Source organism: Telmatherina bonti (assembly GCF_933228915.1).
Source record: "Telmatherina bonti genome assembly, chromosome: 15".
Taxonomy (NCBI): domain Eukaryota; kingdom Metazoa; phylum Chordata; class Actinopteri; order Atheriniformes; family Telmatherinidae; genus Telmatherina; species Telmatherina bonti.
Window position 1 is genome coordinate 28,065,400 of NC_136613.1, and position 17,521 is coordinate 28,082,920.

Below are 17,521 nucleotides of genomic sequence, written 5' to 3' on the forward strand. Positions count from 1 at the left end.
ACACAAAAGAGGCAGTGCAGTAGACGGCGATGGTCTGTGCAGCCATTTAATACGCTGCAGCTTCTTCTTCTTTGTTGCTTTTACATATCGTAGATCAGCTCTACAGCTCGACACTTCCCCCATAGTTTCTTGTTGTACTGCTCTGTTTGCTCCATCAGGATATACATCCACAAGAGCCACAAAATACACATGTAAAATACACACAAACGACGCATAAAACCCTCCATGCATCATAACGCCTTGTTGTATATGCTCTCTGAGCGTGCACCCCAACACACACACTCGACCAAATCAGCCCCCCACATTCTGCAGACCCGACAGATGAGCCAAAATGCTCCAAAACAAACAGGGCTCTCTGCCATAACAATGCCAGGCAGCCAAGGAGTTAATGTAGAGAATAAATGGACCTTAAAAAGGACAGAATTCCTCTTATAGATACGCCTGTGTGCATCTCACACTCTGGCTTGAGAGACTCAATGTCACTGAAAAATAGATTTCAAGATTAGTTGAGGTCTGAAGTAGTGATTTTAAAATATCCACTCACACACACACACCCTCAGGCAGGGAAGGTAATGATGATAATATCAGTTCTGATTTACACACACTCCCTGGGGCCCTGAAGGTCTCCCTGATCAATGACTGTAACTGTAATAACTCTGCATATGTGTGTATGTGGAGTGTGTGTGGGTCAGTGAAGGACTGATCCTGATCAATGTGTGTTAAAGCTATAATGAGGAATCGATTGGTTGTCCTGGAGACTATGGCTGGACTCAAACTTACATGCATTCACACACACATGCACACACACTGTCCAGCAGTCTGCAGTAATCGGCCTATTACTTGATATCAGTGAAATCAGTCATCCTCCTCGCTCTCTATTAACTGCTTCAGTGACAGACTGACTGCTGGAGGTGTTTGGATGGACTGTACAGGACAGAAAGCTTGTGCCACATTATGCAGAAACCCGAGTAATCGCAGTTCCTCAAGGCGATTCGTTGGTTGTATCATCTGCAGGTGAATACAGTGTCCTGCTTCAACAGACTGTCAGACTGGATTTGTCTCTAGACATTAAAAACAAACCTGTAGGATCATTTTTCAGTGACAGCAGAGATCTGGTGCATTTCCATCACCGGCTTCCTTGAAGCTTCATCAGTGCAGAAGAAGCCGTTGTCCAGAGTGGAAGATGAAAGTTTATAAATGCATTTGTCCATGGAGTGTCCTCCATTACGACCTGCTTGTAGCAGCATTGATTCTGCTCATTGCTGCTGTGGCGCAGAACTCTAATAATCTCTTTTTAACTCGCCTTCAGATGTGGTTTGGATCCAACAGGCAAAGAGTAGACGTCATGGAAGATAACTTTTGCTTTTTAACAGTTCACATTTTCTAAAATCAGTGTAGAAATACCAAAACATGGATTTGGGCTGAACAAGGACTTATGATTCCTGAGATTTTGCCACTTGAGGTATACGGTGTAAAAGTAACAAACATATATATATAGAAAAAGAAAAATAACATCAACAAAAGAAACCACTAAGAACTGCTGGACTAGTTTTCTATGCCATGTGTAGCTTGATATAACAGGAAGTATCTGTGAATTGTCAGAAGGGGTTGGAAAAAACACCAAATAGATTATATTTTTGTCATGACACAAATGCCAACAATGCAGTTTCACTTCCTTACAAACCCCGTTAAAATATCTCAAAATTATATTGTGTCATCCACACGACTGAAGCTAAAATAAGGTTCAGTGTGTGAGTCACCACACGTTTCATTAAAAGGTATTTTGCATGTCCACAAAGTTTTACTTCCTTTTCTTAAAGAGTTTTTCTATGAAAACAGGACAAAACTGCAGAATAGAAACAAGACGGCAACAAAAGGAATGTGCTGGATATTATCGTCAATAGTTTCAAGATACAATAAGATTTCATTTAATCGTACATGTCAGCAGAATCCCATATTTTTAAGCTTGTTCTCAGGTACTACAAACAAAGTCTAGCTTGTTTAGTGTTCTCATTTATTTTAAGAAGTAGGTTACTATAGTAACACCACACATTTATTTAAATAAAATATGCACTAAGTTTAAAGTTTGATCTTTTTTTTTTTCTTAACAGTTTCTAAATCCTTGTCAGGTTTCAGGTTGGTTTTTCTTTTTCATTGTGTGTGTCTGCGTCTGTGCGAGTGTGCTGAGCGGACACTGTCCACCCCCGATGCCTGAGAGAACTCTACAGGTGTGAGAGGACAACCCCCAGCCGAAAGAGACAGAACCTGTAAAAGGCAGTTAAGAGCAAGAAGAGGTGGAAGTTCTAAGATTTTCCCGTCAGGCAGACTCGTAGGCAGCTCTGGTCCCAAAACAAACAAACAAAACAGATACATGCATCTCTCAGTTCACTAATGTTAGTGCAATATAAACCATGTCTAGTCAGTCTGTGCTTAAGGTCGATGTATTCCTACTTATGGTCTCCCATCTACACATTGTTACATCAAAGATTCACTTTTTTATCTAAAAAAAATTGCTGCTTGTGAAATTCATGTTGAGGAAAACAGTTTTTGTCATTCCTATTGGCGAGTCTCAGTAAATCACTAATTCAGTGCAGCATTTGTGGAGAGAGAGCGGGAGGTGGCAGAGGGATAAATGGCAGGATTAAACAGTGTTTAGAGGCAGTGTGTCTCCTACACACACACAGATTGAAGACCTCAAATCCCCCTTTGGGTCACTGTGTAAAACTTTTTCTCTGCATCAGTGCGAACAAAGTATTTGTAGCAGGTCCAAAGAGTTGCTGGGTTTGTCAAAGCTGTGAGGAGGGAGGCATGGACAAGGGCAGGGACACCTGTCTCCGTCTGTAGAAGGTGGAGAGAAGACGTAAAGAGTAAATGTCGTTCATTTTCTGTCTTACTATGAGCAGAGTGAGCAAGATACATTTTAAAGTCTTCCTTGCCCCATGCTTTTTGTTCATCCATGCACAGCTGAGTTCAAAACTTAAAAAAAAAAAACACACAATAGGTGATTTTTTAAAAAAAAAGATTTTTAGTCAAAAATGGGAAATTAAGGATCAAAACCTTCAAAAATGATCTCTTCATCTTCAATATTACGCAGGTTCTTGTTCCCTATGCTAATACCTGAGTGCATTAGGAAGCACAACACACTATAAAACATATCAGAACACAATAGAAACAGGACTGAAAATGAAGCGTGAAGAGTTAAATCAGGAAGGAAGTTGGCTTCAACATAAAAGACATTTTGCGTGGAGTTGCTGCTAAACAAAGTTGTCACTGAAAGAAAGGAGGAATCTGTCATCACAATAAGGGGATCTCTGGGGAATGGATGACAGGCGCTGCAGCGCACACACTTAAACTTGCATGCACATTCACATGTGCAGATGTACACACACACACACACATGAAGGGCGATCATTGACAGCTTGCGTCATAAATCTGTTAGTTCTGCACAGAACATGACAGAGCGTAAGGAAGTATGTGACCCTTATTATGTTTGGAAGTTGCTCACCTGTCACGCTACACACACATCGACGCGCACGCAGACACGTGCACAAATTCAGGAATCGCTGCATGCACAGGAAGAGCCAGCAACCAGGACACACACATCTGTCAGCGTTGTGTGAAGCTTCGCTGTCCAGTCACTCTGAACTCCCGTCTGTTTTCTGCAGTTTTGCTGTAACAAAGTGAGAAACATGATGTGAGGTTTTAGAATGAGGTAAATAAACTTTCAGATGAACAACAACACACACATCACCTCTGGTTATCATTGATTTTAGATAAACAAAGTCTAAAATGCAGGAGAAATGTAAGAAAAGCGACATTTTTGTGTTTCAAATAACCTGCTTTGACCTTTAGCAGCAGTAAGTTGAAGTACTGATGCCATTTTCATCAGGGTGTCTCTTTCTTTGTCATCTTTGGACTGAAATGTCTATACAAGGCTGCTTCAGTCCACTTAGATGTCCAGCATTTATTTATGCATCTCTCTTTAAGCATTTTATCCAGGTCTGGACGCCTTGATTCTTGTCGTTTTCAGTTTTCCTCTGAAAGAGTTGTTGTCGTGTTTGGGATCAATGCCACATGGCCTCACGTTTGACTCTAGAATACTTGCTAGACAAAGGAGATTATGGTTAATTGAAAGACTGCAAGACATGTGGGTTGTGTGGCTGTAAACCCCCCCTCCTAAAACTTCACTACTCCACCAGCATGTTTGACAGTATGATGTCAAAAACATCCACTGTTTTTGTTTTTCATCCAACATCTCCACTTCTGTTTCATCAGTACAAATTTGTTCCAGAAAACTGGCGATTCATTCGGACGCAGGTTTGCAAACACAACATGCACTTAGTGCTCTTGATGCTGATAAGAGGCTTTGCTCCTGACAGCCCATCCAGAAAACGACATACTCGTTTACTCTTTTCTCATTTCACTCTCATTTTCACCGTGCCTAACTGAGGACTGTGGAGTGTAAGACGTAGCTGCGGGGTTATTGTAAGTTTCTGAGTATTGTCCAATCAGACTTTGGAATGAACTGAGTGGAACATCCACTGGAAAGACTGGCAACTGGTTTGTACACTTTGGATTAATGTTTTGTCAGTGTGGGATGTTGAACCCAAATAGTTGGGAACCAGTTTTTAAATAATTGCTGTGCTCTTTGGTAGTGTGTTAACACAAAGCCAAATGCAAACTGAAAACAGAGTTTTTGTATAGAAAGGCATTTCTGCAGACAAATAATAAAATGCATTTGAGCAGAAGCTGGAAAATCTTAATTCTTCTGGCAGTTTTTGCAGGTTTACATCATTTTCACACTCTGCCTCTGTGTTATGGCTTCTTTTTTATTAAAAGACTGAAAATACAGTGTGATGTACCGTTCTTTTTTCTATGACTGTATTTTTATACACAGTCTCTATGAAATCCATAAATGACCCATGACGTTCTCCTAAGTGACCGAACGAGTGTGTATTCGAGTGTGTGTGTGGGTGTATTTTGGCTTGTGTGTTCAGGAATGAAACACAGAGATGTGAATGTAAGCTAACAAATAGTGAAAAGATTAACACCCCTTTTATATTCATGTATTTTTAATGTGCGTGGCAACAAATAAGTGTGTGCTTTGCTTTTATTATCCAGTGGTACCTGATATCCTCATCTGCTGAGTTACTGGGAGGTCCCCTGCTGCTGGCTTGTTATAATTTTAACAGCATTGAATTCACAACTGTTGCTGTTAAATGGAAATTCTCAGATGCTCCAGGTTTACAGAAACTATAGTAATAATATCAGGGGTTATTGGTATGAAGCACACATGCATACCACTAGAATTTAGCTCAAATTTTGTTTTGTTGCAAGAAAAACTAATTAATAGCGAACTCTGTTAGAAATGTGAAGTTTTCCTCTTGTAGCTGTTCCAGGAATTTCTTCCCAGGAAGCTATTTTAGAGCCAGGCAGGTGTGTGTTTGGTATCCAGACAAAGAGGCAACACCCCTGCTGTGGCTCCGCTGATGGACCTTAACATTTGTTGTCAGAAAACATGAAAGAAACAGAAACAGAAATAGATTTCTTGTCAGTATTGTCTTTTCGTGGAGAAGAACAATTCCTTGCTTGCCTGTAGGAGTTACATGTGTAAATATTGTGGATTTATTTTGTTTTCGAACCAACTTTCATTGATTTGTTGTAATGCATAAAGCATGCTACGAAAAGATAAAGAAAAATTCAAGTTGATGGAAGAATCTCATGTAAACCAAATCATTCTCTGCATTAATGCTGAACACTTGAGGACTTGTGTCTTTGACCTCAGCAGAAATTCATGCATGGTATCATTCATTTGTCGTTTCTCATGATCATTCCCGCAGAAATGACTGCTTTCTGTTGTTTTAAAAATGATGAACTAGTTGTGTTAAAGTGGGAGTCAGACTCTGTTGTATTAATACATGTGACATGTGCAATGTACTGTAGTTGTGATCCATGCCTTGTGCAGTTGGGATTATAATCACTGCAGTGAAATGAAATGCGTTTCCTGTCCTCCTCGCTTCTTCCATGTCACTTTTCAGCTGAATTTTTGTGACTTGTAATGACACCACAACGCCGCTTGATAGTGACATGCTTTCAGAAGTTCTTCCAGTCTCATAGTTGCAAACAAGCTGTTCATTTATTGGCCAATCCAATGTGTCGCCTGAAAGAAAGAAAACTAATCACATCGGAGTCCAAGCAGCTTTGAGGATTTAACATATTTTCCTTTTCAAATCAATTTTCCCTTTCCTTCCTCCACTTTACACCTCATCATATTAATAATAGGTCTGCTGGTGTTTAAGTATGTACAGAGTTGCTGGAAGCTGCTGTCCCAGTAAAGGACTTTTTGCCCTCACTGTGACTTAAAAGCTGTGATGTAATGACATAATGTTTGAGACCAGATGAAATAAGGTCATTGATTCTGAACGCTTGCTTTTCTTTTGCAGGTATGACTATGTGGAGATCCATGATGGGAACTCGGAGTCCGCCGATTTGCTGGGGAAGCACTGCAGCAACATCGCCCCAGCGCCGATCATATCGTCCGGCCCCTCGCTACACATCAAGTTTGTGTCTGACTATGCCCACCAGGGGGCGGGCTTCTCGCTCCGCTATGAAATCTTCAAAACTGGTAAATAGATACTTGCAAAATGCAACATTTACAGAAGTATGTCATGGTTTACTTGGCTATGAGGTTCTGGTCTTTTGGGGTTAATGAAAGTTACTGATATACCAGAGATAAGACGTGGAGAAATTTGCATAGTTTCAGTAGCAGCGACTGGGAACCATATCACTAAACCAGAACTGAGTAAATTAATTTTCACTTTAAACAACCCTCAAACTCTGACAAACTTTACAGATAATTTAAGCTGCAGCGTATATAAGGAGATGACCTATGAACAGGCTATCAGTGACTGTATTACAAGCTACTAGGGGACTTGGCGTGTCTCATTGGGTGATCCAGCCTCATTTATAGCGATGTCATCTGAGACGGTCAGAGAGCATCAAGACACACAGCAGAGGACCCTTGAGAGTCCTCAAGTCTGTCCAGGCGGGTCATTGCTTCACTTCATGGCACTTTATGTGTGTGTTTAAGTGTGTGTGCCTGACATGGGTCCCCTTCACGCTACCATGGGTCAGCCAAAGTGAGACCAATTGAGATCAAGGGCAAGTGAGACAGAGAGGCGCGTAGTGTCGGCCCTACAGCCATCTTGTCCCGTTCCCCCTGAAAGCATTCCTCACATGCCTGCTTAATTGAGTCCTGAGCCGTGTTCCCCTGAGACACACACATGTACACGCTAACCCTCACGCACACACAGAGGGCTGAGGTTACTAACACAACACGTGTGGTTGTCGGTGTTTCTCACTTCCTGGCACCAACCTTTTGGGATTTCTGTGGTGTGTGTGTGTGTGTGTGTGTGTGTGTGTGTGTGTGTGTGTGTGTACGTGTGCTTTGTGCTTGACCACCTGATGGACTTTAAAACAACAACAAGGGTGTCAGTGTTCACACTCCAGCACCCCAGGGAGAAAAGGAGACTGAGACACAGAAAAGGTGGAAGATTTGTGAACTTATTGATTTATTTTTGGACTTTAATGTTGTAAACCTACCAGACATGAAAGAAGACACACCAGAGGTTTTATGGAGGCATTTACCATTTATTTCTCTGCTTTATACTCTGTTTTATTACAGGCATATTGAGCCATTTTCTGACTTGATCATAAATTGTATACTTTCTCTATTGCAATCTATAAATGCCATTTGCAGGATTAAAAGTATGTCATTTTATATTTTGCTGTCATGACTTTGTAACTGGCTTTTGATAAGATTTTATTAATAAACAGGCTTGTTTTAGTCCCAGAAAAGATTCGAATGACTGAAGGCTCAGTCAGATCACAACAGGCTAAAGTAAGATTCACATTAAAGCCTGCACTGGTTCAGTTTGAATACACTAAAGAAAATAATAAACCAGACTGCAGCAAACCAGTACAACAGACTTACCAGTTACTTGCAAAAGTCCATGTTTTTTTTTTCTCTCTTTGACTCCTAAAAAAGCACTGTCTGCAGGGGATTTATCCAGGGGGTTGCTTGCTTCTGTTTGTCAGGCTGTTTTTTTGCTCTTTTAACCAGAATAACTTCTCAGTCAAGACACTTGCTGCTGGAACGGTTAGCATAGCTTCAGCAGTTTCACCGTGACTTCAGACAGCTTTTTTGTTAAATCCAGAATCGTTTTCCTGGTGCTTCCCAATCTACAATTCCCTTCAGGCTTAGACATGAAAGACATGAATAAAGAAAGACTGATTAATTAGCCTCCATGTTAAAACTGTTCCTCCAAACTAGCTTTAGCAGGCTATGCTAGTAAGATGAGGCAATGCTACTTACAGAGTTACAAAGTTTTCAGCAGAAAAACAACTAAATTCTGATTTGGTTCTTTTCTTGTTTGACAGCAATTTCTGTTTTTGGCATTTGAGATTTTAATTTAGTCTTTATTGGAGTGGTTATAAGCTATGAAACACCTGCTAATAACAACAACAGTCAATGAAATAAAATGATGGTTTATATTCTCTGAATGTAAATTTATTTAATTGTTTTTATTCCTTCTGAAGTTTGAAGTTGCAGCACTGAATTTTGGCAGATTTTTACATTTAGTTGCCCTTTTAACAGAGTCTTGTTGCATCCTGTCTCTTTTCTGAGCTCTTTCCAGCAGGTGTTAACTCTGGTCTTATATCTCCCGCTCTGTCACTTTCTTTCTTTCTTTTTTTCAATAATGTCTTCTTGGGTTTATTTACTGAATTAGCTGTGTTGCACGTTTAAAATAGCTAGTGTGTTGATATCCATTTGCTGCTGTTTGATGTAGTGTGCCAAAGCAAAATGCAACTATAATGTGATGTTTCAAATAAAAAAAAAAAAGTTTTCAAGTGGTTTCTCAGCATTTGGATGCTGCAGTTTGCATTATGAGTACCAGTATACCACCAAAATGTGTGAGAAACACTGAGTTTTAAGGAGTTTTAATGCTGTACCCAGGCACGTACCATGAGCTCTAGACTTAGGCAGACAGTCGCAAATTGCGCCAGACACACAGATAATAATTTAAATGTATAAGCAGGTAAATGCCTGCTTATTCTAACACAATCAAGATTGTAGGACACCTAAACTTGAAAGCTAGCTAAAGGATTCAACAGTAGCCCCCGGACCCATTTAACTTTGTTTGTTATAACAGACTGTAACGTATGTTGCTGTTTTTCCTCAAAAGAAGGACATTGGAAATTATTTTAGCCTTTCTATCAGGGTCATTCCTCTGGTGAAAAAGTCAAACAACTTTGAGAGCGAAATGTGAATTCACTAATTCGTTGAACAAATGTAGACCATTGGTATAGTGCAGTAACATAAAGAGCCAGCGTAGCTATCTGCCTTTTTACGTAAATGGTTTTATGTGGGGGAACGGACTACGAATGCACAAACACACCATTGCGTTTAAATGAGAGGAAAAGTCAGTGCAGGACTGTGCCTAGGGCCTCCACCGAACAGCGCCAGTGTGAGTTGTAGAGCGTCTCGGCCTGGCCAGGAGGAGGTGCTGTTGAGTCATTTTTATCGAGCAATGATAAGTACTAAATGCCATTAGTTTCAAATCGTACTACAATCTAAACTAACTTATCATCTGAAAGATTATACTTAAGATAATTATAAAAGAAAGTGAAAAAAATATATAAACTAATTATCAAAATGGAATGATTACATTTATTTCTTTCTGCCTTGGGTAGGCACTGCCTACTCTGCCTACCATGACTCCACACCACTGGTAGTATCGCTTTAAGAAGAACTTTTACTTCACTTTTCTTCTCTGAGGAGCGACTGTGGTGCAGTTATTTTTTCCCTTTAAGAACTAAGTGTTGGCATCCATTTTTATTTCAAATATAGTTATGCTTATGTTTGTTTTCAATCATTATTTACTAACGGAAGAAATGCTGATATCCTCCGTGAGACATATTTTGATTTGTTTCTAATTGTAGAACTTGCTGTGTGTTTGCGTCCAACTCTTCCTGGCAGCAGCTACGTAGCCATTTGGGATGTTCAAGCTGTTGTTATACTGCTAACAAGATCTTGTTATCCTGGAAGGTGCAGCTTAACGTCTGGTTGCGCGGGTGACTTACTGTGTTTGCGTTTGCATGCTTAAATGTGTGTCTATGGTGTTTATTGCACCGCCACATGTAAATTTGCTAAATAAGACAGATAATAAAGGGAAAATTAATTTCTCCTTTCCTACATGTAATTTTATTGCAGCTTTCTTTTAAGTTGTTGCAGAATTTGAACTCATTTCATTTTAGATATTAAAACCTGAAATATTTTAATGTTGTTAACATAGAGCAGATCAAACATTTATCCATTTAAATAACATTTACTTGTTTACAATCTCATTTGAGTTTTTTCTCCCGTTTGCCAGAAGACTTTGTTTACTGGGCTGAAATAATTTTTCGTGGGCCAGGAAATATCGTTGCCTGGAGACATCTCTTGTTTTTGAAAACCATTGAAAAAAATCTGTTCAAATTTTTGTCTATATTTAACTTGCAGCTGTATCTCTGTTGGACTAAAGTCACCCTGTTTCAGGTCTTTATCAAATTAAGTAACTTGGTTTTTTTTTGTTTTGTTTTTGAGTGAAAATTTAGATGCAGCTTTTTGCCTGAGCTCTTTCCTTCTAAAGGGAAGAGTTTGGGAGTTTTGAGAAGGTCTGCAGGTCTGTGCATTCACATCAAAAAGTTCTTATGATCCATCCATATGGATGAGTAAAAAGCAACGGGGGAGCTTTAATTAAAAATATTTTAAAAACCCCAGAAACTACTTACGAGCCAAAACAAGCAGGCATGCCTTTCTTGTTATTGTTTATACCTCTGTTGCTATGGATATTGTAGTAAAATTCCAACCAATAAGGATGGAGGCATAGAAAATGTGCTAGCCAATGAAATTTGACTGTCTAGGCAGTGTGCCCCCAGCTGTTATTGTGACCCAGAACTTGCCAGACACACACACACACACACACACACATATGACTACACTGATGCAAGCTTGATCGCAAATGCGGGGCAGCTTGGATGTCTGCACGCAAACGCTCATTCACATGTTCACATCTACATCCCGTTTTAATCTTTCATTTTGCTTTGACTTGCATTAATTCCTTCTAGATTTTTCTAGACTCTAACAAGCTTAACCTCAGCTCCGAACCTACAACCCAAAAGACGACCCTCCTGGTCATTAGTTTTGACCTAAATGAGAAAATGAATCAACTTCAAGTGAAGTCAACTGAGTGAAGAGATTTTTATGAGTCACAATATACCTACACCTAACCCAACACACACACACACACACACACACATTGAAGGTTGTGTAATGTGAAAGTTATCGTGACAATCCCACCAATAACTGGTGTTGTTTACGTTCTAGCCGATCCCTTCAGGCATTTCCTCCCTGCCTCTGTCCAACTAATCATCAAGTCTAACCAATCATATGACTCCTTCTTCCCTCCTCTGGCTTCCATTGAGGAAAGTGGTTCCAGATCCAACCTAGTAACAAGCCCAGGATCTTCACTGGTAACAATAACAAATCATAAAAAGTTCTTAAAAAAGGAGCAAAAAAGTCCTTGTTAGAACTAAATCTGTTTCTTCTGTGTTATATGGTTGGAAAAGTGAAAGTAAGGAGTGCTTTTAATGTAACATAAACAACAACCTTTATATATGTGCGGCTAAAAGCTAATTTCTATTCCTGCAGCTTAGTGATGGATATTTTAATTAAATGTAGAACATTAGAGTCATTTTCACAGATATTTTCTGTTGAAATTGTACTTAAATTGATTTTGTTTGTAACTATTTTAATATAACTGACAGGTTTTACACTGATAGTAAACAGTGTGGTTTTTTTTACACCTGGAGGTCCAGACCAAGGTTTTTGAGTTTGTTATATTGTATTTAAACAACACAGCTAGTTTTGATTTAACAAAGCAATTTTCCTGCTTCCCCTGAGTGTTTATGGCAAACCCTGTTGCCATTATCCCTGCGTGTCTCTTGCCTGTATTCACCATTGATTGGTTTGTAGATGGGAGAGCAAATGATGTCAATTTGTTATTAGTTTTGGAACATAGGCTTATATCAACACCACACCAGATAAATAAAATCATTATTTCATCGCTGGTAGTCTCACTGCCTAATGCAGAGACTTAAAATGCAGCCTGTAAATGTTTCAGTCTGAGCTACGTGGCTGTTTGGTCCCCAAAGTGCTCCTGAAGGTGTTTCTCACTCACGCTCATATTAAACTGAAGTTTGGGCCAAAAGTAGAGGATAAAAAGTCCTTTAAATTTGCCAAGAATCTTCAGTTTCATGTAAACATCATCAGGAGAAGTTTCCTAATGTTGTGCTGAATTACTTCATTAAATATTTCTGGATCTGAGCTTGTAGTAAAACTGAAATGGGATCACTTTGGGGGTAATTGTGTTATAACAGCTTGACTTCATATGTCAGCTGGAATTTAGCTGAAGAGGCAGGTCATGAAGGGAAATAAACTCTGTGATCCACTATCAGAGGCAGAAATATCATGTCAGAGCAGTTTTAGCAGCGCGTGCCACCAACTTAAATGACACCCAGGTGGAATCCAAACATACACAAGGAAACTACGACATGCGGTTTTGCTGGAGCTGTTTAACTGTGTGTGGTCGCCTGCAGTGTGTGTCTTTCAGCATGGAGGTTATAGTAAATCTCCTCTGCATGTCTACCTACATGCGTGTTTGAGGGAGGGTTGTAAACGTGGGTTTCATTCAACTAACAGCCCTTTGGCATGAAAGACAGCTTCACTGAAATTAGATGTCCGCATGTCAGTGCATGAAAGACACATAAATGTACATGCACATTTTTATAATGTATGCTCAGAGCCGAGAAAAGTCAGGGGTTATGTGCCAGAGTATGATTACACCCTGCGCTGACAACCCGCGTCCTGTCTCCTAGAGATCAACGAGGCATGAGCACCCACACCAGATCTACCCAGCAACACACACCCCCGCACACACCCCGTAATTCCCCAAACCTTACAAGTGAAACGTGTGCTTCTCTCATCATTAATCCTTTTTCACACAGCTGAGACGTAAGTAGAAAAGAAAAGGGGATGAGAGACGGTGGAGGTAGATGTTTGCTGAGTGGGAACACGGAGAAGAGACAGACCAGATCAAGGCAGGAGAAAGGAGGACGCGAGTGTTGTTGCTATGTTCATGAAGTAATGAGAGGGGAATAAAATCGCTGTGGGCTACAAAACTGGGCAGGCATTCACTCTGCGCACACACACACACACACACGCTCATAGTCACGCAGACTTGTGTAATGCAGCGATGGCCTCTGCAGGGGGGCCAGACACAAGAGGAGCCCTCTCAGAAACAGTGTGCCTATGTCTGAGCGTGTGTTTGCCTCTGTCTGGGTTCGCCGCATGATGGAGATCAAGATAACAAGACAATCAGACTAAAAGAGTGGAACAGAAAAAGAAGTGATATGATCAAAAAAATCATGTTTTTTTTTTTTTTTTATCATTCTTTAAATAGATTTGATGGAAAGAGATGCTCTGGTAAACATACAGGAGACATTTGTGTCTCAAAGTAAACCTGGAAGTTGGTTTTGAGTGAAGATGTGAGCATGAACAGAATGGAGACTCCAGCGTGAGTTTGCCCAGCTCAAACCGCAGAAACATCGGAGACCTGCAAAATGGAAGAATATAAAATGACACTGGAGCTCACAAATACATACATTTCATGTTTATAGCATCTGTCAGTCAGCGTGCCAAGTTGCCATGGAGATTTCCACTCAAATAGCAAGATTTTAACTTTGGGATCGTTCCGACAAACCTTCTCACTGCTGCTCTGCATCGCTAGAAGCTGCAGTCGCACACGAGGTTTACTGTGATCATACACACCAACAACACAAAGTCAACGCCATTGTGTGTGTGTCTGTGTGTGTGAGTTAAACAAAACAAACGCTACAGTTTGGTTGCCATAATAACACACAAGCAGATGAGCAGCTCACGCAGAGCGCTTGATTGATTAAAATGTATGTTTATGTGATGTCAGACGCATGTGAGGAGGCGTCCTACAGATGTGACTTAAACATGTGTGGAACTCGAGTTGTGCCAAATTCACACAACCACACACACGTGTGTAAATACATCTAGCATCTGTTTCTTATGTCTTACTTCTTTTTTTTATTTACTTATGGAAACATGGAAGCACAATAGCAGACACCCAAACAGACTGGAGAGAAATGGGTTGCCATAAGAGGCTTAGAGAGTGGGTGTGTGTGTGCATGCGGGGGAATGTGTGTGTGTATGTGAGCGAGTGCTTGGTCACACATGGCTGGCTGGGCTGGAATAATGGTCCAGTTGGTGTGACTGCATTCACTTTATAATGTGTGTGAATATATTAATAGAGGGGTTTTACAGTGTGTGTGTGTGTGAGTGTGTGTGTGTGTGTGAGGGAGAGAGCATGTATAATGACATCTAAAAGCCGCCCATAACTGCCAGACCACCCATCAACGATGGTGTCAGCAGACTGTCTGTCTGTCCGTCTCTGTAATTCCTCTCTTGCTCGCTTGTGTCTGCTCATTTTCCCCAAAGATTAAATAAGGATGAAGGCGGTTCTTCCGTTTTTTTCTTGCCGCTGCTGGAAGTAACTCTGCGAGCTTGTTAGACACAAGTTGAAACATTTTACTGTTACGGAGTCTCAAAGTTGAAATCGTTGAAATGATCAGGATCGGATCTGCTGCAGATTTAAGTAGCCGCTTCAAGCTCTGTGTTTCGAAGTGTTTGCACTTTAAACTCTTCCCAGCTACGATTTCCCACTATTGCTGTTTCTGTTCTGTTCTCATGCAAATGGTTGGGAGTTTAAAACTAATAAATCTAGGTTTACTTTTGTCTCAAGTGTTTAGATATATACACTGTAAAACACTTTGACAGTGATAAAAATGCAAACGGCTTACACTAGACCTCTTCAGATTTGACCTTTTTCATCAAACATATGCAAACTGATATTATTCCCATTCTCCAAGGTCTAAACAAACTAAATATATCAGTTATTTTGGTCCTGGACCTTGGCTATGCCTGCCTCATGAGCCATGTAGTTTTATTGTAGACGTTTTTCAAAAACAATGCAGAAATTTGGGACATTATGTCCTTGTTTACATTGTAGCTTCCCAGAGGCTGATGCTGTAGCACTGAAAGTTGTACCAAATGAAAGCTATTCTACACCAGCCACTGTGTAACCGTCACATCTGACGCAGCTATCCATCACCTCCAGCTTATGAACCTCCGGTTGAGGACCTCCTGTCCTCAACACGTGGTAGGCCCAGAGTCTCACTTTCTGTTTGATCCTCTTGGAGTGAAATGTGACTGGCTCACTACTCTTGCTGACACCTAAATAAAACAAGTTCAAATTTACACTGTTGTTGATCTGTTTACAACCATATGCAAGAACATTTTATTAGCTTTCATTTGGTACAACTTTCAGTGCTATAGCATTAGCCTCTGGGAAGCTACAATGAAAACAAGGACATAATGTCCCAAATTTTGCATTGTTTTTGAAAAACATCAAAAATAAAACTTCATGGCTCATGAAGCAGGCAAAGCCAAGGTCCAAGATCAAAGTACTTAGTTTATTTAGACCTTGGAGAATGGAAAAAATATCAGTTTGTATATGTTTGATGAAAAAGGTCAAATTTGAAGAGGTCTAGGCTTACACATTTAAAGTGCTGTACTGTTACTCCTGTCTGAAAACATTTCATTTGACCATTTTTACTTTTGTTAATAATGAAACTGAAACAACCAAATCAGCCTCGTGTCATCCATCTTTGTTGTTTCTGATAACATTCTTTCAATATGTGTCGACCCACAAAGTTACCATTTATATATTCCTACTTCTTATTCATATTTCGGACGCTATGAACTGTGTTAAAAGTATGTAATGAGCAACCAGAGCTCGCCACAAAAGTTTTCACAGCTAAGATTAATTATACAGGGACTGTTTTCTCAACTCCTTCTTCCTACAGTGAAACCACATGAATCTAACTTACCTTTGACATCTCATACATCTAACATGTCAGTGTTCAATGTCTCATGTTGATTTGGCCATGGATGCTTTACAGTGGAAGGACGACTTGGTCAGAACCATTAGTTACCGACCAGCATCTCTTCTTAAGGACATTTTTGCACTCAACTACTTCTCTCTCATTTATAAATGGTCAGAAGTTAAAAATACAGATTAAGGCTAAAATTGATAAACTTCTTTTGACTTAGTCATTGAGAAAACTACTAATAATATGTTGTGTGTCCTCACTGTGTCCAACTACGTGTTGTGACACCACTACATACTTTTTATAGCTTTACTGGTGAGACTGGGCTGAAACATGTGCAAACTGTAAACTTAGATACCAATCTGGTACTTTTGAAACAGAGAAATGTTGAATGAACTGACTTTAACACATGCATGCGAGCGTGTTAGTGACCTTTTCAGGTTAAAGACGTAAACCAGCATCAGACTGCTAAAGAGGTTCATTCTCTTCTTAACAAACTCATCTTCCAATGTGTTTTGTCTCTTCTTAACAGGCTCAGACTGTTCCCGTAATTTCACCAGTCCCACGGGTCTCATCGAGTCCCCAGGCTTTCCCGACAAGTACCCCCACAACCTGGAGTGTTCCTTCATCATCGTCGTCCCACCCAGCATGGATGTCACCCTCTCCTTTCTCACCTTTGACCTGGAGAACGATCCCCTACCAGGGAGCGACGGAGACTGCAAGTATGACTGGCTGGAGGTGTGGGACGGACTCCCAGGAGGTAAAGAAGTATTTTGTTCATACTCTGGTATTCTCTGCGGTGTTTGTGAAAGTTGTGGAAAATGCATTGAAAGTTGAAGCTGTTCGTGATGGAAACGTTCAGCTCAACTGTGTTGTGAGGCAGTACAGTAAAACGTGTGTGTGTGTATTTCGCCCTGCCTACATCATTATTGACTGAGGTGGAGCAGCAACTATTTTCGTAGCTTTGTGCTGGTAGATGAAAGCTGAGCTCACAGGCAGAATGCTAGCACCTGCTGTGGAGAAACAACATAACTTTTAAAGGGGAAAATAAAATAGAAGTTGCTGAGCAGAGGTAGAAAAGATGGGAGGCGAGGGGGGGGGGAGCTGCGATATTTCTGGTCTATCTGCAAAAAAAAAAAAAGAAAGACAAGTCTAAAGCAAAAAGACCTTGGGTCTCGTTTCAAGCAATGGAAGAGGTAGAGAGAGGTAGCAGGGTGGTGGAAGGGCTGCTGGGAAGACTGGAACAAACGAAGGAGATGCTGGTTTGAACATAAAGGCCAGAAGATTTGTGGTCTGCCTTCTAGAGAAGAGAAACAGCCTTTCGAGGGAATTCAGCTGCTGGGACTGTTACGAGGGGGAAATGTTTCTTGGGAAATTGATATTTGCTACTCTAAACAAGCTTCCGAAGCATTTACCTTCAGATGCATGTGAAACTTTCCAAAAT

At 40.4% G+C, this 17,521-nt stretch overlaps 1 protein-coding gene across 2 annotated transcripts in view; it reads left to right on the forward strand.

The window, feature by feature from the left end:
• Nucleotides 1-17,521, forward strand: part of LOC306766466 (neuropilin-2-like) — a 107,081-nt gene that overhangs the window by 20,801 nt on the left and 68,759 nt on the right. For both annotated transcript variants that reach the window (XM_079254239.1, XM_079254240.1), the window contains exons 3-4: nucleotides 6,444-6,625; nucleotides 16,610-16,837. In XM_079254239.1, coding sequence (XP_079110365.1) covers nucleotides 6,444-6,625; nucleotides 16,610-16,837 — 410 coding nt within the window. The remainder of the gene's footprint in view (nucleotides 1-6,443; nucleotides 6,626-16,609; nucleotides 16,838-17,521) is intronic.